General features: G+C 46.0%; 1 protein-coding gene across 1 annotated transcript in view; it reads right to left on the bottom strand.

The window, feature by feature from the left end:
• The window catches only part of MEGF6 (multiple EGF like domains 6), a 370,333-nt gene that overhangs the window by 21,434 nt on the left and 326,091 nt on the right, over nucleotides 1-22,808 (bottom strand). Inside the window, exons 18-28 of the mRNA XM_074218662.1 lie at nucleotides 14,515-14,640; nucleotides 13,591-13,722; nucleotides 13,051-13,179; nucleotides 11,845-11,976; nucleotides 10,534-10,662; nucleotides 7,894-8,022; nucleotides 7,272-7,400; nucleotides 7,054-7,182; nucleotides 5,749-5,877; nucleotides 3,075-3,206; nucleotides 1,212-1,340 (exon numbers count right to left, since the gene is read on the bottom strand). Coding sequence (XP_074074763.1) covers nucleotides 1,212-1,340; nucleotides 3,075-3,206; nucleotides 5,749-5,877; nucleotides 7,054-7,182; nucleotides 7,272-7,400; nucleotides 7,894-8,022; nucleotides 10,534-10,662; nucleotides 11,845-11,976; nucleotides 13,051-13,179; nucleotides 13,591-13,722; nucleotides 14,515-14,640 — 1,425 coding nt within the window. The remainder of the gene's footprint in view (nucleotides 1-1,211; nucleotides 1,341-3,074; nucleotides 3,207-5,748; nucleotides 5,878-7,053; nucleotides 7,183-7,271; nucleotides 7,401-7,893; nucleotides 8,023-10,533; nucleotides 10,663-11,844; nucleotides 11,977-13,050; nucleotides 13,180-13,590; nucleotides 13,723-14,514; nucleotides 14,641-22,808) is intronic.

Below are 22,808 nucleotides of genomic sequence, written 5' to 3'. Positions count from 1 at the left end.
TGAGTTATTCTATGAAGACTGGATTGGGGAAGGGACCAACCAGAGGAAGGGGAACAACATTGCGGCTATTGTAATATTCTAAGTGAGACTGATGTTAGGAATGATTGAAAGCAGGAAAAAGGGATAACAGAGGATGAAATGGGCAGATAATGTCCTTCATTTTTTTTTTTAGGCTTTTGCAAGGCAAATGGGATTAAGTGGCTTACCCAAGGCCACACAGCTAGGTAATTATCAAGTGTCTGAGGATGGATTTGAACTCAGGTCCTCCTGACTCCAGGGCCAGTGCTCTATCCACTGCGCCACCTAACCATCCCTGATGTCCTTCATTTTTTAAGAAGACCACTACATCAAGAAGGTGACCCCATGGGGTGGCTAGGTGGCACAGTGGATAGAGCACTGGCCTTGGAGTCAGGAGTTCCTAGGTTCAAATCCAACCTCACATACTTAATAATTACCTAGCTGTGTGGCCTTGGGCAAGCCACTTAACCCCATTGCCTTGCAAAAAATCTAAAACAAAAAAAAGATGACCCCATGACAAGCACATATATTGTATTTGAATGAGGGGGAACTATGTGGAGTCACCAGTCTCACTTTCTCCTATGGAGCCATCTGGGCCCAGCAGCCAGATATGAATCAAGACAAATGGATATGACCCTGGATGTGAGGCAATCAGGGTGAAGTGACTTGCCCAAGGTCACACAGCTAGGTAATTATTAAGTTTCTGAAGATGCATTTGAACTCAGGTCCTCCTGACTCCAGGGTCAGTGTTCTATCCTTTGCTCTATCTAGATGGACAGAAAGTATCATGGAAGCACTGAGCATGAGCTTGGACAGACTTGGGGAGGTAGTGGAGAATAGAAAGCTCTGGGGTTCTAGGGTTCATGGGGTTACAGAGTCAGATATGACAAAGAAACTGAACAACATCAATAATGTGAGATAAAATATAGGAAATGAAAAGGAATCTCTAAACTCCTTGAAAGCAGGGACTATCCTTTTTTATCTGTCTGTGAATTCCCTTAGAACCAAATACAGAAGCTTACAAATAAAAAAAAATGGGTGTTTGTAGGTAGCTTAAAATTTCTTATTTATTGTCTTCTGTATCAAGATAGAGCAGAAAAGGCAATGAGCTGAAGACATTTACTGAGAAAGTGATGAGGGGAACAGTGTGGAAGTCTCCAGCCTCTCCCCACCGCCCCTGTCCTGGTGCTTACCTTGCTCACAGCCAAGGCCGGTGAAGCCGAGAGGACAGCCACATTCTCCAGTGATGTGGTTGCAGGCAATGCCTGGAGCACAGGTACAGCGGTGGGCACAGGCTTCTCCAAACCAGCCTGGCAGACAAGCTGCAGAGACCAAAGCAGGAGCCTATGAGAGCCCCTTGGGGGTGGGGGCCATGCAGGGCAGGGGACAGAGACAAGGAGATGGGCTGGGGCTAGGAGGAGCCCTCAGACATTGTCTCTGGTTGGGTATTGAATTCCCAGCCAATGGTTCAAAGACCTTGATTTGCAAAGGTCCAGTGGTCTAAACTGCCCAATTCCCCCCAAGAGAAGGACAAACAATGAAGGATTTAATGATGTTGAATTGCTTGTATTCCTGCATGGGAAGATGATACTAATAATTCATAAGAACCTTCTCATTCATTGGGGCTGTCAGAAGGAGCATATATAGACAAGGCACAGGAGGGGGCTGAATATGAAGGCATAGCATATCATAAAGATGGAGTTAATGGGTGAGAAAGGGATGCACTGGAAGATAGGGAAAGGGAAGGTAGAATGGACTAAGATATTTCACATAAAAGAGGTCAGGAAAAGCTTTTGCAATGTAGTGGAAGAAAGGAAAGGGGAGGGGGAGTGAGTGAGCCTTCACTCTCATCAGAAGAGGCTCAGAGAAATAACAAACACACTTTATTGGGTATGGAAATCTATCTTACCCTGGAGGAAAATAGGTGAGAAAAAAGGGAGGGGGGTGGAGTGATAGAAGAGAAGGAAGATTGTGGGAGAGGGTAGTCAGATATAAGATATTTTTGAGGAGGTATTAGGGTGAGAGAGATAACAATAAATGGGGTGGAGGAACAGAATGGAGAAAAATACAGTTAGTAATAGCAACTGTGAGAAAAACAATTGAACTAACTGCCCTCCCCAAGACTATCTTCTCTCTTCCCTCCTCTTTGGGGGAGAAGAGGGAGAGGCAATGGGAGAGAAAAACAATGGGGATGGTTGGGAGATGTTGGGAGACAATGGAAAGGAAGGAAGGGATCATGGTCCTCCTGGGAGGCCATCTAGACCAACCCCCCCTTCTTTTATAGATGAGAAAACTAGACCCAGTCAAGATCATCAATACATAACAAGTAAAGGAGGTGGGAGCCCAAAACCAGGGTCTGAAACTCCAGGGCTCATGATCTGGAAGGAGAGGAGAAGGGGAAGCACAAGATGGGAAGTGAAGGGGAGAGAGGAGGAGAGCAAGAGACAGGGGAGAGACTTAGAGGAGAGAAGGGATGGAGAGGGGGAAGGAAGGAGAAGAGAAAGTGAGAAAGAAAAGGGGAGAGGAAGGAAAGGAAGGAGAAGAGAAAGGGGCGAGAGAAGAGAAAGGGAGGGGAGAGAATGAGGGGGAAGAGAAAGAAGAAAGGGGAGAAAGTAGAGAAGGAAAAAGTGCAAAAGAAGAGAAGGGGAGGGAAGGAGAGAGAAGAGAAAGGGAGTGGAAGAAAAAAGGGGAGAAGAGTGAAGGAAGGAGAAGAGAAAGGGGGAAAAAAGAAAAGAGGGGGAGAGGAGAGAGAAGAGAAAGAAGAAAGGGGAGAAAGAGAAGGGAGGGGAAGGGAAGGGAAGGAGGGAGAAGGAAAAGGAGCAAAAGAAAGGAAAATGGAGCAAAATAAAAGAAGGGGGAGGAGAGAGGAGAGAGAAAAGAAAGGGGGGAAGAAGAGAAAGAGGGAGAAGAAAAGAGAGAAAGAAGAGAAGGGGGAGGAAGCAGGAGTAGCAAAGGGGAGAGAAAGAGGGAGGAGAAGGAAGAGAAACCAGAGGGTCCAGGGAATAAAGGGAAGGGGGGCATCCCATTTGGCCTGAGCCCTTCCCCTGGTTTCTCACCTTTCTCACATCGCTGGCCCCGCCAGCCCGGGGGACAGAGGCAGGTGCCCGTGACAGCATGGCAGGCTGGCACCCCAGGCCGACAGTCACACTGCTGAGCACACCGTAGGCCAAATGTGCCCTCTGGACAGGCTGGAGCAAAACAGATGAACAAGGGGGTGAGGGGGGTAAAGCAAGGGGAAAAGAGGGGATGATGGAGAGGGTGGGCTCTGTCTGCTCAGGGCTTCTTGGGCCAATCCAAACCTCCTTCTCTAGACAGACAGAAGGAACAAGCTCCCTGGCTTTTGTTTACTTAAACCCCCAGGCAGTGGGTCCGTTTTCTGTCTGGGGCATGGCCACTGGGACAGAACGAGGAGGCAGGGAAGCCCTGAGGAGCGCAGACTGTGTCAGGGTGTGGGGAGGGCAGGGGTTCCAACCAGCCCCCCCAGGCAACTTTGTCTTCTTTCCCCCCATCATGAGGCAGAGTCTAGACTGGGGGCTGGGCCTGCCTTCTTTGGATTCTGATCTTTCCTAACCCTCTGCACAGCTCAATCCATCTAGGCTGGACATTCCCATACATGACCAGCATCAGAAGAAGCACCAAGGCAACAGAAAGGGAGACTCCCACAGGGCAGAGGAGAGGGATGCTTGGCCCTTTAGAACATTCTAGCCTCAGGACCACTCCCCTGATGCTGGCCTGGCAGGCTGCGCAGCCGGTCTAAACAATGCCCTTCCAGCTGAGATGGAGGACGTGGCTGGAAACTGGTTTTCCATACCCAAGGGAAACCCGACGCTGGCCAAATGGCTGAGGGCCAAGGCCCTGGGCCTCCAGGAAGCTGGCAGGGCCAGCACAATGACCTGGGTGGGAGACCAAGGCACCAGGGAACCAGAGCAAGCATGCCAGCAGAGAGACTGTGGTGGGCCATGGTCCCAGGAGAGGTTTCCTCCAAAACGCCAGTCAGGCTAAGCTAGCAAGCAGGGAGGTCGGTGACTGAGGGTGCCTCTACATGTGATGTGGGGCAGATACTCCGGCCTTAAGGGTGGACGTGCTCACACTATCTAAGGTGAAGATATAGAAGGCAGAGAGACTCACACACAAGGGGAAATCTCCTTCTATGTATGTATGTTAGGCATGATGGTGTGTGCCCATGGCCGGGTTTCTGAGACTCTGTATGGTTTGAGGCATAAGCCTCTGTGGGGCTCCCCGCTGTGGCTCAGTCTGGGCTTTCAGGGTTGCCTGAGGCACATCTCACATGTGACTCTGTGAACAGAGCATCGGGCCTGGAGGCAAGAAGATCGGAGCTCAAATTCAGCCTCAGGCACTTATTAACTGTGGGACCTGGCCGCTGTCTGCCTCAGTTTACACAGCTGTAAAATAAGAGCCCCTCCCTCCAAGGCTTGTTGTGAGGATCAAATGAGATAATGACCCTAAAACAGGTCTTGACTAATAGGAAGTAATACATACTCCTCCCTCCCTCCCTTCCTTTCTTCCTTTTTTCTTTCCTTCCCTCCTTTCTCCTTTCTTCCTCTTCCTCCTTTCCCTCTCTCCTTTCCTTCTTTTCTCCTTCCTCCTTTCCTTCTTCCTTCCTTCTCTTCCTCCTTTCCTCCTTCCCTCATTCCTTCCTTCCTTTCTTCTTCCTTCCCTGTCTCTCTTCTTCTTTCCCTCCTTCTCTCGCCTTCCTTCCTCTGATCTTAACTTATGGGTCTGTGTACAAACATGTTCATTCTATTTATGGAGGACTAGTATGGCAAAAGGGAAAGAATACTGACCTAAGCTGATACTCTACCTTTAATGTTGCCTATAACCTGGGCAAAGTCACCCACCTCCCTGGGCCTCAGTTTCCTCCTCTGAAAAAGAAGGGGGTTTCACTAGGCAGCATCTTACTAGCATTCTTCTAACTCGATATTCATGACTTCCTATGCCTCTAGACTCAAGTTAATAAATTCTTATAAATATAATTAATTATAAATATAACAATAAAAACAATTTATAAAAGTAATTCCTCTGTTTAGTTTTTGAAGTGTACTACACAGCCCACCTTCAACCTGTCTGATCTAACTGGTCGTCTCTCTGTTCCTCACACATAACCCTCCATCTCCCACCTCCACCCCTTTGTCCTGACCATCCCCCAAATCTGAAAGACATTGCCTCCTTACCCCGGGCTTCAGAGAATCCTTCTCTTCCCTTGAGTGTCGGTGCCCCACCCCCATTACTGGTATTTTTAGTCTCTTTTTATTTATTCTGTTGTCTTTCCTCTTAGAATACAAGCTCCTTTGAGCAGGGACTGTTTCATTGATTGTATTTCTATTCCTCAAACCCAGTGCAGGTGCACAGTGGGTGCTTAAGAATTCCTTCTTACCTGCATCTGTATCTGTTAGAGCCGAAGCTCCTGGAGGGGGAAGGATTAGGTTTTTTTTCCCCCCTTTTTTTGTACCTCTAGTCCTTGATACATAATAGGCACTTAATAAATGTTTATTGAATTGAATTGAAAATGTCTGGTGGTTGTTTATGGTCGTGTGTGTGTCTGTGTGTGTGTGTGTGTGTCTGTGTGTCTGTGTGTGTCTGTGTGTCTGTGTGTGTCTGTGTGTCTGTGTGTGTCTGTGTGTGTCTGTGTGTCTGTGTGTGTGTGCAGATGCTTTTCTAGGATGGCATGTCTGGCTCCAAGGCTTGGGTGTCTGGGTGAGGAATACTTACGACTCTGACACTTGTCTCCAGTCCAACCCGCCCAGCAGGTGCACTCCCCCGTCCGCCGGTCACAGTGGCCCCCGTTCAAGCAGTCGCAACTCTGCTGACAGTCAGCCCCAAACTTGCCAGGAAGACATTCTAGGGAAGCCGAGAAGAAGCGAATCTTCAGTGTCCTCAGTGGGGTGACTGGCCAGACAGAAACCCTTAGTGGGCCTGGTCGCCCTTCCACGCTAGTCAAGGGGATGACAGGGGCCATGAATTTCCATTCCCATTTATTTGAAAGCCAACACAGAGAAAAGCGGGGTGATGCAGGGTCACCCAGTGAAATAAGGTTAGCATGGGAGCTAGCCTCACGGGAACCTCCATCCCTCTGCAAACTGCAAAGCTCTATATGTCCTAAGGACCAGAGCACCTTCGGGAGTGGCAAGTTTAATTAGCAAACTCCTGATCGTATAAATGAAGCTTCTAAAGTCAGAGGGTCTTCTGGATGGAAAAGATAGGGGTCAGGGCACCTGAGTTTAAACCACAGTTCTTTTATTTGCCCCCTATGTGATTTTGGTCATTTTATATACTAGCTAGGTCTCAACATCTACTTTTATACACGAAAAGACTGAATGGGATGGCCTCTAGCTCTGAATTCTACATGTCTCAGACCTCCAGGAAGGCCTTGGAGCCTTGACAGGCCCCTGCCATGCCCCTTCTCAGCCCTCCTTCTCCTCTCTAGAATTCACTTTCCTGCAATTTGCCATGATCCATGTGGAAGAGGGAGCATCTGTGTGTCCTCCATCTCTCTGGGCCTCAATCTCTCCACATGTAGAATAGGGAATGGAGTAGGAAGAGGGGGCTCTGATACCCCTCCTGGCCAGATGCCAGGATCTCAGACCAGCCCCTGGCCAACCTAATTCCCATTATAATCCCATAATTATTGTTCACATTTTTATGGTGCTTTAAGGGACATAAAATATTTTCCCTATACTGAATCCAGGTGGGGAAGAAGTTCTAATATTATCCTGGCTTTATAAATGAAGAAAACTGAGACCGGTCCATGGCCACACAAGCTAGCAAAAGTCAGAGCTGGAATTTGAAGAGTGGGGTCTCCTTACCCTGAGGCAAGGCTACCACCTGTGTGCACACGCACACGCACACACACACACATACACACACACACACACACACACACACACACACAGCATGCCCATGAGGCTTTAGGGAGATCCACCAGACACCTATGACACTCAGACCCATCTCCAGGCTCCCTCTCAAATACACACCACCCTCCTCCTATCCCTTCTGGTTCTTTTCCTTCAGACTCACCTTGCTCACAGGCCAAACCAATCCACCCCTCCGGACACAAGCAATGACCTGAGACCGGGTCACAGGTCCCACCATTCCGACAAAGGCAATGTTGGTGACAGTTTGATCCATACAGGCCCGCCGGACAAGCTGGAAGGAAGCGAGAGAACCTTGGGTAGGAGTTGGCACTATCCCCTCCAGAGGGTAGGAGAAGGGCAAACTTGGGACCCAGATCTTACCTTGTTGGCATGTGGGCCCCATCCAGCCAGGGGCACACAGGCACTGCCCACTGACTGGGTTGCAGGAGGCCCCGTGGAAGCAGTTGCAAGACAGGCTACAATTGTCCCCATAGGTGTGAGCCGGGCAGGCTGCAAGGGGAGAAGCAGATTTAGACCAGACAAGACTTGTGACCACACAAAAATTGTGGGGTTCAGGGAAGAAGGGAGGGTAGAAGGAGAGAGGAACAGGACCCTGGGAGGGAAGTAGCTGTGAGAACCTACAATTTGCTTAGGCCATTCTCCGAGGCCTGGGATAAATAACTCCGGCTCCAGCCCATCTCCATCTGTTTGACATCCCCTCCATCTTTCCAGATCCAACTCAAAACAAATCCACAAGCATTTCTTAAAGACTGCGTACCCCAAATAGCAAAGCACAAGGAAAACTCGAAGAGCTGATCAGCCAGTCATTGCAGGCTGCTCTCCATTCTCCAGCTGCTAGGTGATCCCTAAGCCCAGGGCTGGCTTCTCCTGCCATGCTGCCCACCACTCTCTCCTCCCCTCATCTTCCCAGATGTATAAAGGATACAAGGGCTTCCCCATCCCATAAGCTACACCCAAGGGGGCAGCTCGGGCCATGACTCACTCTTGTTGCAGCTGGGGCCAATCCAGCCAGCAGGGCAGAGGCAGCGCCCACTCACGTGATCGCAGGGGGCCCCGTTGGCACACTGGCAAGCACCCCGACACTCCAAGCCAAAAAAGCCAGCAGGGCATTCTGTATGAGACACAGTCACCAGGCAGTGAGGAAGGAGACCTTGCTCTCATGCTTTCCTCTATAGCGTCTGGGGGGTACAGGCGAGAGGGAACAGGGATTGAAATTCATATCTGGCTGCTGATCCATCACCTGTGAAACCTCAGGCCAGTCAGCTTCCTCATCTTTAAAAATCAAGGGCCTGGGGGCAGCTAGATGGTGTAGTGGATAAAGCACCGGCCCTGGAGTCAGGAGTACCTGGGTTCAAATCCGGTCTCAGATACTTACTAATTACTTAGCTGTGTGGCCTTGGGCAAGCCACTTAACCCCATTTTCCTTGCAAAAAAAAAAAAAAAAAACCTAAAGAAAAAAATCAAGGGCCTGGACAAGATAACTTCCAAAGCTCCTCCCATCTCTAGATGTATGATCCACCCTCATCTTGGGCATGTTAGGTTGCCATTCTTGTGATCAGTTTGCCCCCCATAAAATCCAAGGGTTGGACTAGATGGTCCCTTCAGTTTTAAATTGGATTTTTTTATCATTTTTGAAAATTAGCTTCGACCCAGCTCAGAAGAGACGCGAATAGCCAAGCCTTGACCTCTTCCCTTCCTCCCTGCCTCCCCAAACAGATAGACAGACAGACAGATTTCCTCCTGACTGCACATTGGCCATTTCTCCAGGCTTCTCACCTTCTCCCACTAAGCCACAGGCTACGTTTTTTCCTTAGGAAAACCTAGGAGTCTGATTTCTGTGCCTATAGATGTGATAGCTGACCCAAGCCCTGGGAAAGCATTGTCACCCACTCACAAGATAGGGGTGTAGGTTTGCTTAGGGAGACACAGCACCCTCTTGTGACATCCAGACCCTCAGAAGGGTTGTGAAATGATTTCTCAATGACATAAGACAGAGGTGTGTGAACAATAGGGGAAAGAAGAAAGATAGGCTTTGAATCTGTAGGCTTTGAATCAGAGTCTATTATAGCTTGAGTCCTCAGTATTCTGGTCCTTCCTAGGCTGGGTTTCCTGAGGCTGAAAGGATTAGGAGTGTGGGGGCTCTGGGCACCTCTTCTGGGGGGGGTAACAGAGCCCCTTGGGTAATAGCCATATCTTTTTCTCTGCCTCTTCTCAAGGTATCTACTTATGGTAGGCTACCCTGGAGGCTCAAGATATTTGACAGATTCCAGCAGGATTGGCAGGAGGATAAGTTATCGACAGCCAAACCTCTAAGGGAGCAAAGCACCAACTTGTGAACTGCAGTCTGGATGGCTGCCTCCCCCTGGCAGAGTTTTGGTGGGCTGAGACTGGGGGCCCATTCCCCTGCCCTGGGCCAGGCCAGGAAAGGCACTAGGATGTTCCATTGCCCAAGAATACATTGTTTTTGGCAAACTAGTTGCTGCAAGCATGTATATTTTTTCTCCAAGATTCCTAACCCACTTAAGCCACATGTGGCCCACTTGTGACCACCCTTCTCTTCCTCCCTATGCAGGGGGGTATCCCACATGTGGTAAGTTGAGCCAAGACTGGGATTATTTCATTCTGCATGAAATAATGTTTGAGATCCTTTGTTCTAAGAGCTTGCTGGCTTTTTTCCAGCCCTTACCTCTCTCTCTCTCTCTCTCTCTCTCTCTCTCTCTCTCTCTCTCTCTCTCTCTCTCTCTCTCTCTCTCTCTCTCTCTCTCTCTAGGATGGAGAACTCCTTTAGCTTTCAGAAAGAAAAGAACAATCCCAGTGACCTTTGGTGCCACCCAAACAGTGAGTCAGGATCGAGCAGTTTAAACTAATAAGGGAGGGGAAATGTTGGGCATGGATACTGGGGGAGGTTGGGGAGCAGAGAGGGGAAGGCAGAGGAAAGCCAGGACCAAACCCATGCTTTGCCACAGAGAAGGTTGGAAGTGAGAGCCCTCTGCTCACCCCAGTGGGTCAAGGAGACCAAAGGTCCCTCTGCTAGAAGAGTGAGAAGACTGAGCCCAAATCATAGTCTCTTTGGGCCAATGATCTACAGCTGAAAGGGGCCATTCAAGGTTAACTCCCTTGTTTTACAATGAAAAATTCAAAGCACAGAGAAGTTAATCACACAGCTTGAAGTATCTGTAACTCCAAGCCTGGCCAACTAGTCACTACTGCCTTTATTAACATTGCTATCATTATTATTGTAATCATTATAATCATCATTAGGGATCTTAGGCAAGTCTCCCTCAGCTCTCTAGGCCATTATTGAAGACTCTAAATTACATAGAAGGTGTTCAACTGGATTGGGAGTGAGTTTCTTCATTAGGAGCTCCCTACCCGGACAGAGGCTCATGAAAAATCTTCCAGTTTTCCCCTCTCCTGCTTGTCTCTGGACTCTCCCCAGGACATCAGGACCCTTGTGTCACAGGGACACAGACAAGCCAAATATCTCCCTCAGGACTTTTCAGGATTATCCCTGAAAGAGGCAGTCTCTCCCAAAGCTGGGCTAGGCCTCCATGCTCTTTTTCTTGATCCCAGCCTCTCAGCTACTTGGGGATGGTGGTGGAGCGGGCACTGCCAGGCTTACCCCTCTCGCAGAAAGTTCCCCTCCAGCCGGCCCCACAGGTACAGGCCCCGCTGACATGGTCACAGGCTGCTCCGTTGTCACACTGGCACCGCCGGCTGCAGCTCAGCCCAAACCAGCCCTGTGGACACTCTGAAACACATGGACATCTGGGGTAAGGCCTAAAGGAGACTCCCTTCTTCTATCCTCCTTCCCTTCACTGATGGGGACTCAGACATCAGGAGAGATTGGCTTATTTCCAAAGGGCTGAGCATTGACTACCATCTGAGGAATCGTGTGAGTTCTGGCCTCCAGTCTTTCAAAGACAAAGGGAGAGAGGGTAATGGTCTCTCAGAGCCTGGGGTTAGAATCATGAACAGTGGCAGAGAGCATGATTTTTTTTTTTTTGCCTACATTCACTTTTAACCAAGGTTACCTTGTTCCAGTTACTAAGCAAAAATCCAAATGGGTCCACATCATCCACTTAGAACCCAATGGACTTTACAGATCATCTATGCTCTCATTTTACAGAATAGGATTCTCACAGAAAAATGGGCAGAATTGGAATTTGAAGCAGCTCAGACCTTTCTGCTGTGTGTGTGTGTGTATTTATATATATTTCATTTTGTGACAAAAAAAGAGTCTAGTAGGGGAGGCTGGGGGTGCAGTGGATAGAGCACCAGCCCTGGAGTCAGGAGGACCTGAGTTCAAATGCGACCTCAGACACTTAATAATGACCTAGCTGTGTGGCCTTGGGCAAGCCACTTAACCCCATTGCCTTGCAAAAAATACTAAAAACAATGTAAAAAAAAGAGTCCGGCCCAGGACAAAGTGGGCTGACTTTAGAAGCTGTGGATCTGGCCCTGATGCTTACTACTGTTGTGGCTTTGAACCACTTAAACCTCTATCAGTCGCAGTTTCCTCCAGTGTAAAATGATGGATTTATATTGGATGGTTGCAGATGTCCCACTTAGTTCTAACTCTATTACTCTTATAAAAAAACAAAACTCCCTTTTTAGTAAGTCAATACTTTGTCAAACTGTTTTGGTGATGGGAATGGACAGAGAGGTCATGTGGTTCCTTCTCTGACTCCCAACATTGGGAACTAAGTAGAAGGTTTAGCCTACTAGAAGTAGGTAAATCTGGCCTGAATTCTGAGCCCTCCCTCCCCCATCAGGGAATGAAGGAAGTGGACCTGGGGAGTCAGGGACCAAAGAAGGGAGCCCACCAGGGAGGTGTCTGGTGGGTCACTGTGATCTATAAGACACCCCCCCCCATAGAAGGTTGCTTCTCCAAAGGAAGGACCCAACCCACCCACCCATACGTGACACTCACTCTGGTCACAGCGCAGCCCAGTGTAGCCAGCCTCACAGACGCACTGTCCACTCACTGGATCGCAGCTCCCGTGGTTATAACTACAGTTGCAGAAGTGTCTGCAATCCGGGCCCCAGCGTCCCACATCACAAGCTGAAACAGAGCCTCAAGTCGCTACTCTGTCCCACTGAGGGGCCCACTCAGGACAATTTTTCCCAGGAGCCTCTCAAGTGGAGATCAGCTGGTGACAAAGGGGGCCATCTAGGTGACAGAAGGAAGGGTAGTGGAGTCAAGTCATGTAGGGGTCAGGATGAGGGGGGCTCAGGGAGGAAACAATGGGAGAAAATATCCAGAGATCAAGCTAGGATGATGGTGCATGGGGCACTCCCCTTTATCCCAAAGACATCCTCAAGGAGCACAGTCCCCGGCAGACACAAAGAAGGTAATGGAAGAGAAAGTGTCCTGTAGCTACCTCGAGCTGATAGGGACCACAGGACACAGAATATCAGAGCTGGGGGGCAGAGTGGTCTTAAACACAGAAGGTCAGGGCTGGGAGGGACCGTACAACAAGGAATGTCTGAACTGGAACAGCTTTGAACATGGGATGTCAGAGTTGAGGAGGATCTTAGGGACAGAGAATGTCAGAGCTAGGAGGGCCCTTAGGATACAGAATGTTAGAGCTAGGAGGAATATTAAAATATAGACTATCAGAGCTTGGAGGGTCTTTAGAGTCAGAGATATTAGAGCCAGGAAGTACATTAGGCCATGGATCTTCGAGGAGAGGGACTTTAGAACATTGCTGGAGGTCTTTATCATATAGGTTATCAAAAACATCAAATGTCTAAGATACTCAGAATCAAAAATATTAAAGGCAAAAAGGACCCGAGAATACAAAATGGAAATTATTGATGCTGGGCAGGGGGGCAAGGTTGGAGTGGGGAGAGGGTACCTAGAAAATAGGATGTAAGAACTGTGTGAGGGACTTAGAATAGAGAATGTTAGAACTAGGAAGACTTAGAGATTGTCTAGTCCAAAAGTCTTATTTCTTAGATGAAAAAAATTGAATCCCATAGAGGTTAAATGATTTGTCCAAAGTTATTCAGATGGTAAGGAAGGGAACCCAGACAGTAGGAGAATGGAGGTTAGCAAGATGGGGAGGAAGTGACTGGCCAGACTCTCCTTTTCAAGGTATGTTTTAGTCTGACCCGATCACTACCTGCCACCTACCTCTTCTACAGTTGATGCCAGTCCAACCAGGGGCACAGCTACAACGTCCAGTCACAGGATGGCAATGCCCATCATTCCCACAGGAGCATCTGAGCTGGCAACCCTGTCCAAATGAGCCTGCTGGGCACACTGTAGCAAGGAAGAGAGAGAAAAGTAATGAGCCACAGCCACAGGAGGGGGGTCATGGGGGAGTCTGTGTCACATATCTCTGGCCAATGGGGCACTCCCCTTTATCCCAACTCCAAGGAACCAATCTTTTTTTTAAAATCTATTTTGAAAGATTTTATTTATTTTGAGTTTTACAATTCCCCCCCATTCTTGCTTCCCTCCCCCCACCCCCCACAGAAGGCATTCTGTTAGTCTTTACATTGGTTCCATGTTATACATTGATCTCAGTTGAATGTGATGACAAAGAAATCATACCAAGGAACCAATCTTAAGACATCTTCAAGGAGCAGAGTCCCCCCGCAGTAACAAAGAAGGTGATAGAAGGGGAAGCCTCCTATGGATACACAGTGGGAATGAGGATGGGGTACTCACAGTCCTGGCAGTGGCTGCCAATATATCCAGGAAGGCAGAGGCAGGCTCCAGTCACAGGGTCACAGCCAATGCTATTGTCACAGGCAGGGCAGATCTCTTGGCATCCAGGGCCCCAGCGTCCATCAGGACAATCTAAACCCCAGCCCAGCCCCACAAAGAAGGGTCTGGATATGTTCAAACCAGACTTTCTTTTGTCCTCAAAAAATTTACAAAGAAGATGATAGTTTTGGAAGGCCTACCTCTTGGGGCAGCTAATTTGATACTAAACCTGGGAAGAGAATCTGGATTCCACAGGATCTGTTGTGGATTTCTGTATTTGGGCAGAAGTCAGGGAGTGTGAAGGGGGAGTCTGTGATGTGTTCCTGTGTGTGTGTGTGTGTGTATGTGTGTGTGTGTGTGCATGCTTATGTTCATATGTGTGTGAATAACATATCATTCAAAGGGAAAGGAAACCCACTCAGAAAAGTGGCCTGCTGAAAAAAGTTAATATGTCAATATATTGCACATGTCTAATAATACATAATTATACTAATATATTAATATAATAACCCCTCATTAGAGTTGCTTATAGTAAAGAGATAATAATAGCAATACAATGATGATAATTTTAATATTAGTGATAATAAGTCTAGGGAGAGCCAAGACCTGTGATTTCATTGATACAGAAAATTCTTGAATGAGAAAACTCACTTCATTTATACAGGTTAAGTACCTCCCCTGCAATTTATGGTCTTAGAGAGTTTCCTGGTCCACTTAGAAGTTAAGTGACTTTCCAGAGACAGACAACCAGTATGAGTCAGATGCAGGATTTGAACCTAGGTCTTCCAGGCTGCAAGTCCAAGACTGCCCCTCTGGGGATGATTAAGAGAGCAGACAAAAGCCCAGTCTTCAAATATTGGCTCTAGCTCCTGCCCGGCCTCTCACCTTTGCTGCACTCATCCCCAGTCCTCCCTGCAGGACACAAGCACTGCCCTGTGAACCGATCACAAGGGGCCCCTCCACAGGAACAGGATCCAAAACAATTACTGCCAAATTTTCCTGGGGGACATTCTGTGGGAAGGAAGCAAAAAAAAAAAGGATTAGTCAGATTTGTTCAGGAAGTCAGTCTTGTGGGTATGAAAACTGTCTTCCAACCTCTCCCAGACATATTTTAGGATTCTACATTCTAGAATTAGAAATTGAAATGAGTTGAAAAGTCAACTAGATCTTTGTAGTAGATAAGGCCCAGAGAGAGAGATTAAGTGGAATTAGTAGGAATACACAGGTAAAAAGATGACAGCGTTGTGATACTTATACTCCTCTTCCAAATTTGGCTATTCCAACAAAGGTCTCCCTTTCTGCATTCCCAATACAGAGAAAATGTTCTAATTCTGCAAGTTCTGGAAGGAACTGGGCCTGAGATATGATCTTTATAGGTTGAAGAATAAAAAGGCAACAAGGATAGGCAAGCAGTGTCTAAAGTCTGAAGAGATAAAAGCGAAGAGTCCAAAGTTGTTCCATGAATGTCACAGGCTAGGTGCAGATATGGAAGACTGTCCAGTACCCTGGAGAGCTCCTGAGGAAGGAAAATGCATAGAAAAGAAGTCTAAGGCAAAGATCCAGCTCCACTTGGTTGACTCCATCCCTTTGTTAAAAAGAACTCATCCACATATCTCTACGGTACAAGGGATTTATTTCCCAAAGAGATTTTTGTCTACATGTCAGAAGGAAGGCCATGGTTTTAGGTGAGATTTGAGGCTCCACAAGAATGCCCATATTCCCTGGGACTTAGGAAAGCAAGTCAAGGTGAGGAGAAAAGGAATCATCACTAAACAATTCACTTTCTAAAGTTCTATCTTTTGGGGACCACATGCTCCAATCCATGGACTCCCCAGCAACCTTGAGGAGAGTATTCCTGCTAGATTAAATATAAGCAACCCAATAAAAGAACTGATTGGATGGAGAAACATTTTCTTCCTTCATACCAAAGAGTTGATTTTAAATATGGCAGGATGGCCCTGGGAGGCAAAGGGGTTTTAATCCTCTCTGCCAAGCTTTTGAGTTCTGGTGTGTGTTTGGTGGTGGGAGGTTGGAAGGAGAGACAAAGGAGGTAAAAGCAACACATATTTGTAAACAAATATACTGCCCTTTAGCCAGACTTTCCAACACGTGCCTATGAAAGTTTCCTATTCCAAAAACAATACCTTTCCCTTACCCTTTTTGTGGAAGTCCCAAGACCATGAGATACCTTCAATTGGCCCCATCTTCCAATTAGGAGGAATGGAAGCAGAGATGAATACCAGTTCCAGGAAGTCAGCATCCACTCAGTCACTTAATCCAATGTCCAGACAGACAAGAACTAGGGTCTTTTGGAGGAAGGTGACCATAGAATGTTGGAGCTAGAAGAAACCTTTGAGGTTATTGAATCCAATCCTCTTATGTTGAAGTTGAGGAAGCTAAGGTTCAAGCCTAAATAGCATATTCGTGCTCCCTGGGTTGGTATCAGAGACAGAAATGAAACCTAGACGCATGCTCCAGTGCTCTTTCTACTCTGCACTGGGAACCAAGATGGTGTCTGGGAAAGCCTTGTTGACTTGACTTGTTGAGGGGAGTGTGCTTCTACACAGTCAAGTGCAAAGGATGACTAGACCCAGCTGGAACTCCCTGAACCATGAAACTGGGATTAAGACACGTCCATCCTTTCAGGCACCCACCCAAATTCAAAACCTTAATCTTAGTCTCAACTCCCCCTTCTCCTTTATCATCTCCACCATGTCCAACCAGTTTCTAAAGTCTTGTCTCTACTTTCAAAACATTTCTTATAATCATCCCTTTCTCTTCACTGTCACAAATACGACCCTAGTTAAGACAATTGTCACCTCTCATTTGGGCTGCTGCAAGAGCCATCCAATTAGTGTTCCTGCCTCTCTCCTCACCAATCTGTCCTCTACCCAGCTGCCAAAGCCCTAGGCCTAAGACCCAGATATGAATGCATTACTCAACTACTCAAGAAACTCCAATGGTTCCCCATGGCCTCTTGGACAAATTGCAAACTCCTCTTAGAGGTCTGAGAAAGCCCTTTGCAATCTGGCTTCTATTTAACTAACCTTTACTGATTTACATAATTCAGTACTCCTTTTCATTTATTGACCCCCTAGCTATTCCTCACATCTAGACAGTCCAATTCCAGTTACCTAAATAGCTTTATGACTTGTGGTCACCAGTGTCTATTATGCCTGTCTTTCTCACCTCTGCCTCTCAGAATGCCCAAATCCCTTCAAGGCTCAGTTCATATACTGTCTCTTACATAGGGTCTTTCCAAATGCCCCCTCCCCAATCTGCTATTGCCTCTCTCCCCCACTCATTATCCTGCCTATTGGATTTACTTATCTGTATATGGAATGGTTCCCCCCCAAAAAAGAACAAAGGTAGGGATTTTTTTAATTCTGTCCTTTTATCTAGAATTTTTTTTACATATTTACTAAATGTTTATAGAATGAAGGAATAATTGAATGAATGAATGACCCAGTCCTCTAGATTTAGTGAAAATATCATTTTGTTTCTCCATTATTCTCGAGTCTTTCAAGACATCTGATACCCATAGGCCTTTCTTCAGCTAAACTAAGAAAAGAAAGCCTCAGGTTCATGAACTGCAGGGGAATTCCCCGTTTTCCATGCCTCATGCCTCCAGCCTGCCTCACTCACAACTATACAGCTTCAGTGCTTTCATCCCACTGGACATCACTGACTTCAAAGGTCAGATAACTCAGAATGCCTTCAAGGGTCAGAAGCCAATGGAAAAGAGGTCTGCCTCTTCCATGTGCCCACAGGCCCTGGCAAGCAAGTCCCCTCTGGCTCCTACTGGAAGAAAAATGATCCAGGATCTATTATGAGATGAGAATAAAACTCACCCCAGGCCTGGGGCTGTTTGTCTAGAGAGAGGCCTAAAGATGGCAAAGCCTCCCCAGCCCCCTGCATTCCAGCAACTGAAGAGAAACATAAAACCACTACTGATTTTAAAGTCTAAACAGCCAGGCTAAGAGAGGAAACTGGATCCCGCCAGGCCAACTGACTCATAATGAGTGAAGGGCAAACTTCAGAGTGTTTGGCAGAGCCTGGGAAATCATGTGGCCTAGAATGTTTATCTGAGGCTTATGCAAACAGTTCTGTCTTAGAAATGGGTCTAGAAAACTCATGGGATTCCCAACACTTCTTAATTTGGAACATCATGAGCAGGGTCTCACTGAGCCAAAGCCAGGCCTCTGTCCTTGCACTGAACCAAGGGTCCAGAGAGGTTTGCAAAAATCAGTTCATACAGACAAATAGACACATACAACTTGACCATTAGGCCAAGTGAGGCCCACACATTCTTCCCGACATGAGGAAGATGGATCAGGCTACAGTCTGGTGACTCAAAAACTTCTGCACCATAGTAGGGATGGCTCAATCTTTCTTCCAGGTCAGTTGTATATATGGGATGGTCTCTCTCTTCAAATCCATCTGCTTTCCATGTATCTTGTATGGACCTAGTGACTTAAAATATCTTCAAAAACCATCTTTTCAAGAGCAGGAATTGTTTGGTTTTTGGCTTTACTTTATATCTTTAGTGCTGAGCACAGTTCATGAATACAGCAGGTGCTTAAAAACAGCATCTTAACTGCTTGACAATCCCTAACATCATGTCCTTCCCAGAGACAAGATATTAATGAAATGACCTTTAGGTCACTTTTGATCTGCAAATTCCGTGATTCCAAATTCCATTTTCTGCTCCATGAGTATGGGCAAGATAGTCAACCTCTATGGGCTTCAATCAATCAATAAATCAACATATTAAGTGCCTCCTACTATGGGACTAGCACATAGTATTAAGAACAGAAGCAACACATCTCTGCCATCAAGGGGTATCCAATTGAATGGGGATAATAATGGCCAACATTCCTAAAGGGCTTACAAATACCACCTTGATTTATTCTCACCATATGTTTTTACTATCTTCACTTGATAGATGAAAAAACTGAGGCAGAAGATAAATTACCTGCCTAGGATCACATAGCTGGAAAGGGTCTAAGGCAACATTTTAATTTAAGGGGTAGTAACACCAGACCCTGTGCAACCCTGGTTCTCTCAACATTTTAAATTGGTAAAATGGATCCTATATGATCTTCTGTTTACAAATAAGCAAATGCAAGGCAATCATTAGAGGAAGAGCCCTTGATTTAAAACCAAAGAATTTGTGTGATCTTAGGCAAGTCAGGTAACTTCTGTGGGCCTGAGTTTTCCCATTTGTTATTATTATTATTTTTTTAATTTTTGCAAGGCAATGGGGGTTAAGTGGTTTGCCCAAGGCCATACAGCTAGGTCATCATTAAGTGTCTGAGGCTGGATTTGAACTCCTCCTGACTCTAAGGCCGGTGCTGTATCCACTGCGCCACCTAGCTGTAAAAATGAGAATTAAACTAGATTCTCTTTAAGGTTCCTTCCAGTCCTAGATCTGTGAGTCAGTCAAGTAGTCCTTATTAAGTATCTGCTGTGTAGATATTAGGAGACTAGAAGACATTCTTCTAAGCCCGGATCCTAAGAAAGCTGGATGGACGAATGAACGAATCAATGAACGACTTTGATACTTTGCATGCTACTTTATCCCAAGAGAATTGGGGACATGATAATGTGGTTTTTATTGTCAGTAATAATCATCGAAACTGGCATTCCTCTAGGACTGAGATTTGCCTCATGCAATCTTTATTAGATGCAGAAAGCTCGAGCTGTTAGTGTCCTCATTTGAAGATTAGGAAATTAAGGATCAGCCAAGTGATTTATTCATAGTCATACACTAATAAATATATAGTGGAATTTGAACCCAGGTCTTTCTATCTCCAAGTCTGACCCTTTGATTCCTTCACGTCCACCATTTTAAAAGGCCAAATCTGGTCAAAGAATAGTACTGTCCCTCCTGTTGCCACTCTAGGCCACAAGGCTTGTGATTTAGTCCTACTGACCTCCTACTGGGCAGTCACTGTATGCACACAGAGAACCCCCTAGGAAAGAGGGATTGAGGGGAGAAGAGAAAGGTTCCTGCTTTGACCTTTATAATAAACTAAGAGAATTTTCCTTTTATTCTTTGTCTCTACTAATTGGGGGCAGATGCATATCATAATCTCTAATAGTTTCCAGACCCAAACAAATGTCAACAGCCCCCATTTCTATAAAAATATCTGTGTTATTTCCTGTGACTCTTTTCTGAGAGATTTTGGGCCCTGAAAGAAAAAAAAATGATAGAAGGAAGAGTTGGGATTGAAATTTTTCTTTCCCCTTCTGGTCCCCAGCAGTGATACTGTTGACTTCAGAGAGGCGAGAAAGCGTGTGGGGAACTGGCAATGAAAGTGAACCCCTGGGTAGAGCCTTGCTCTGTGGTTGTCAACTGACTCACCCCTCACTCCAATGGGAAAGGCACCACATATGGCCCAGATGTAGCAAAGAAGAGGATCCCAGGATTCTGGAATGCTGAAATTGCAGGAGACTTCAGAAGTTGCCTAGTCTAACCTGCACTAGAACGAGAATTCCTTCTACCACATCCCTGACAAATGGTCATCCATCTATGTTTGAAGACCCACAATGAATCCATCACTTCCCCAGGCTTCCCATTCCACTGGATAGTCCTCCCCATTAAGGAGTTTTTCTTAACATCAAGCCTAAATTTAAATTTGCCTCTGGAACATCCCTCCATTACTGTTGGTTTTGTGTTCTGTGGCTAAGGAGAATAAAGAAGAAAACTGTCTCATCATCTCCACAGAGCAATAGACTAATCAGTATTTTTTACCATAGCCTGGTCGATCTCTGTCCTAATCCTGGTCATTCATGAATTGTAAATCTCATAATAGTGTCTTGCCTACCTTGCCTCCGGTTTCCTCTCAACTTTGACTTTCCTTTATACAAGAGAAGAGAAAGTCCATCTTCCCCAGGTCACCAGATGTCGACGAGAGATCTTCAAGGTTCTGATGCCTTTTTGGAATAACTGGAAACTCCCACCATTAGAGATACATTTAGGGAGGTTAAGGCATTGCCTCTCTTTAGGTAAAAAAAAAAACTCCCTGGCAGACATTATAAATTAATCAATTAATTGGACAGCATGGAGGAATAGAAAGAATCCTCAGCTCAGCATCAGGGGATCTAGAATTTTGGTTGGAGCCCTGCCCCTGGTTAGCTGTATGTCCTTGAAGCTACACACTCACCCTCAGTTAACCCAGGTGTAATATGATGTGTTCAATTAGAGAAGATCCAAGGTTTCTCCCAGCTCTAACAGGGTTGTTGGTTCAAGGATCTGCTCATGTGCTCCCTTTGCAAGGAGGCAAGAAAGCAGAATCTTGCAAGAAAAGGAAGATGACCATTTAGCCTTGGTCAGAGAGAGCCAAGGGAAAAAGCCAGTGTATGAGGCATTGCTGCAGACAGCAATCTGGCCTGGGTGAACTGCCAGAGGCCTGGGGGGACCAGTATAGGAGGAAATAATATTATACAATACAAAGGGAATAGCTAGATGGTGCAGAACACTTAGTCCTGCAGTCAGGAGGAGCTGAGTTCAAGTCTAGTCTCAGATGTTTACCAGCTATGTGACCCTGGGCAAGTCACTTAACTCAACTATCCCCCAAAATAATACTAATTGGAATAAGCATTTATTAAGTACCAATCCATTTGCAAATATTATCTCATTTTTATCATCACCACAAACTTAGGAGGTAGGTTCTATTATTATTATTATTATTATCATTCCCATTTCACAGTCAGACAATCAGGAGTTAAGAGACTTTCCCAAGGTTCCAAAGCTATTTAGTGTCTAAGAAAGAAATTGAACTCAAACCTTCCTGACTCCATGAATGGCACTCTGTACACTAGAAAAAATATGAATATGGGTCAGAAAAATATGGGTCAGGAAGGGGGGGATCGACGTTTAAAGCCATTCACCCACCAGATGCAGTATGGCTCGCTGAGGTGAAAGAAAGATTGAAAGGGCAGGGGTCCGAATCCTAGTTTCTTTCTCTGGTTCCCACAACTGGTAAATATGTGAGGTCAATTTTAAACTCAGGGCTTCTGACTTCAGGTCTAATGTTCTCACTGTACCATGGAGCTGACCAGGTCACATGGGCATAGATTGACAGAGCTTGAATTTGAACCCAAGTCGTCTGACTCTAAACTCAGCAGCCTTCCCACCTTTCATGCTGCCTCCAAGGTGCTGACAAACTACGTCCTTCGGGGTCTGATGAGGGCTACAAGACTGACTTCCAGGAAGCAGCCTGGAAATCCCATAAGGAGGCTTCTCTGAAACAATTATTTCTAGGCTACCTCTTTGGGCTACCATATCCCTTCTCTTCTCAATGGATTAGAGAGGGGTTGGAGGAAGGGAGAAAATTTAGAACTCAAACACTTTAAATAAATAGATGAATAAATGAATGAATGAATGAGAAAGAGAGAGGGAGCAAGGGAGAGAGAGAGAGAGAAGGGGAAAGGAAGGAAGGAAGGAGGAAAAAGAGGGAAGGAAAGGAAAACAAAATATGAAGGAATGAGGGAAGAAAGGGAAAACAAGAAGGAATAAAAGAACAAAAGAAAGAAGGGAAGGAGGAAAGAAGGAATGGGAAACAAAAGAATGAAAAAACAAAGAAAGAAAGGAAGAAGGGAAGAAAGAGAGAAAGAGAAAAAAGAAATGATAAAAGGAAGGGAAAACAAAAGAGAATGAAAGAACAAAAGAAAGAAAGGAGGAAGGGAAGAAAGAAAAAGAAAAAAAGAAATGGAAAGAAAGAAGAAATGAGGGAAGGAAGGGAAAACAAAAGAAAGAAAGATGGATGCAAGTTAGTCTTGGACAAGAGAGAAAGAGCCTCATTTCTCTAAGTGCCTTCCCTGAGCTCTAGCTGGCCCTGACCTTAGAGTCCATCTACCCAATGCCCTGTCATTCCGGAGGAGGATGCTGACCAAGGTCTCACTTGGTTTTTCTCTTCTATAAAAATGAAGGAAGAGATTGGACTAGATTTAGTTTCCTTAATCTTGGATCCCAGAAGTTAGTGGGGTGTATAAGTTATTTTGATAACTTCAATATAATTGGTTTTCTTTGTAATTCTGTCTTTCATTTTGTGCACTTATAAACCTGATTCTCAGAAGGCTTCACCAGTATGGCTATCCAAGAGGTCCAGGACACAGAAAAATAAAGATGGACCCTAAAATTCCTTTATTCTCTTGATCTCTGATCCTATCAC

This window comes from Macrotis lagotis, chromosome 1 (assembly GCF_037893015.1).
Source record: "Macrotis lagotis isolate mMagLag1 chromosome 1, bilby.v1.9.chrom.fasta, whole genome shotgun sequence".
In the NCBI taxonomy this organism is placed as follows: Eukaryota; Metazoa; Chordata; class Mammalia; order Peramelemorphia; family Peramelidae; genus Macrotis; species Macrotis lagotis.
Note: the sequence above shows the minus strand (reverse complement) of the source record. Positions and strands in the feature narration are given on the sequence as shown.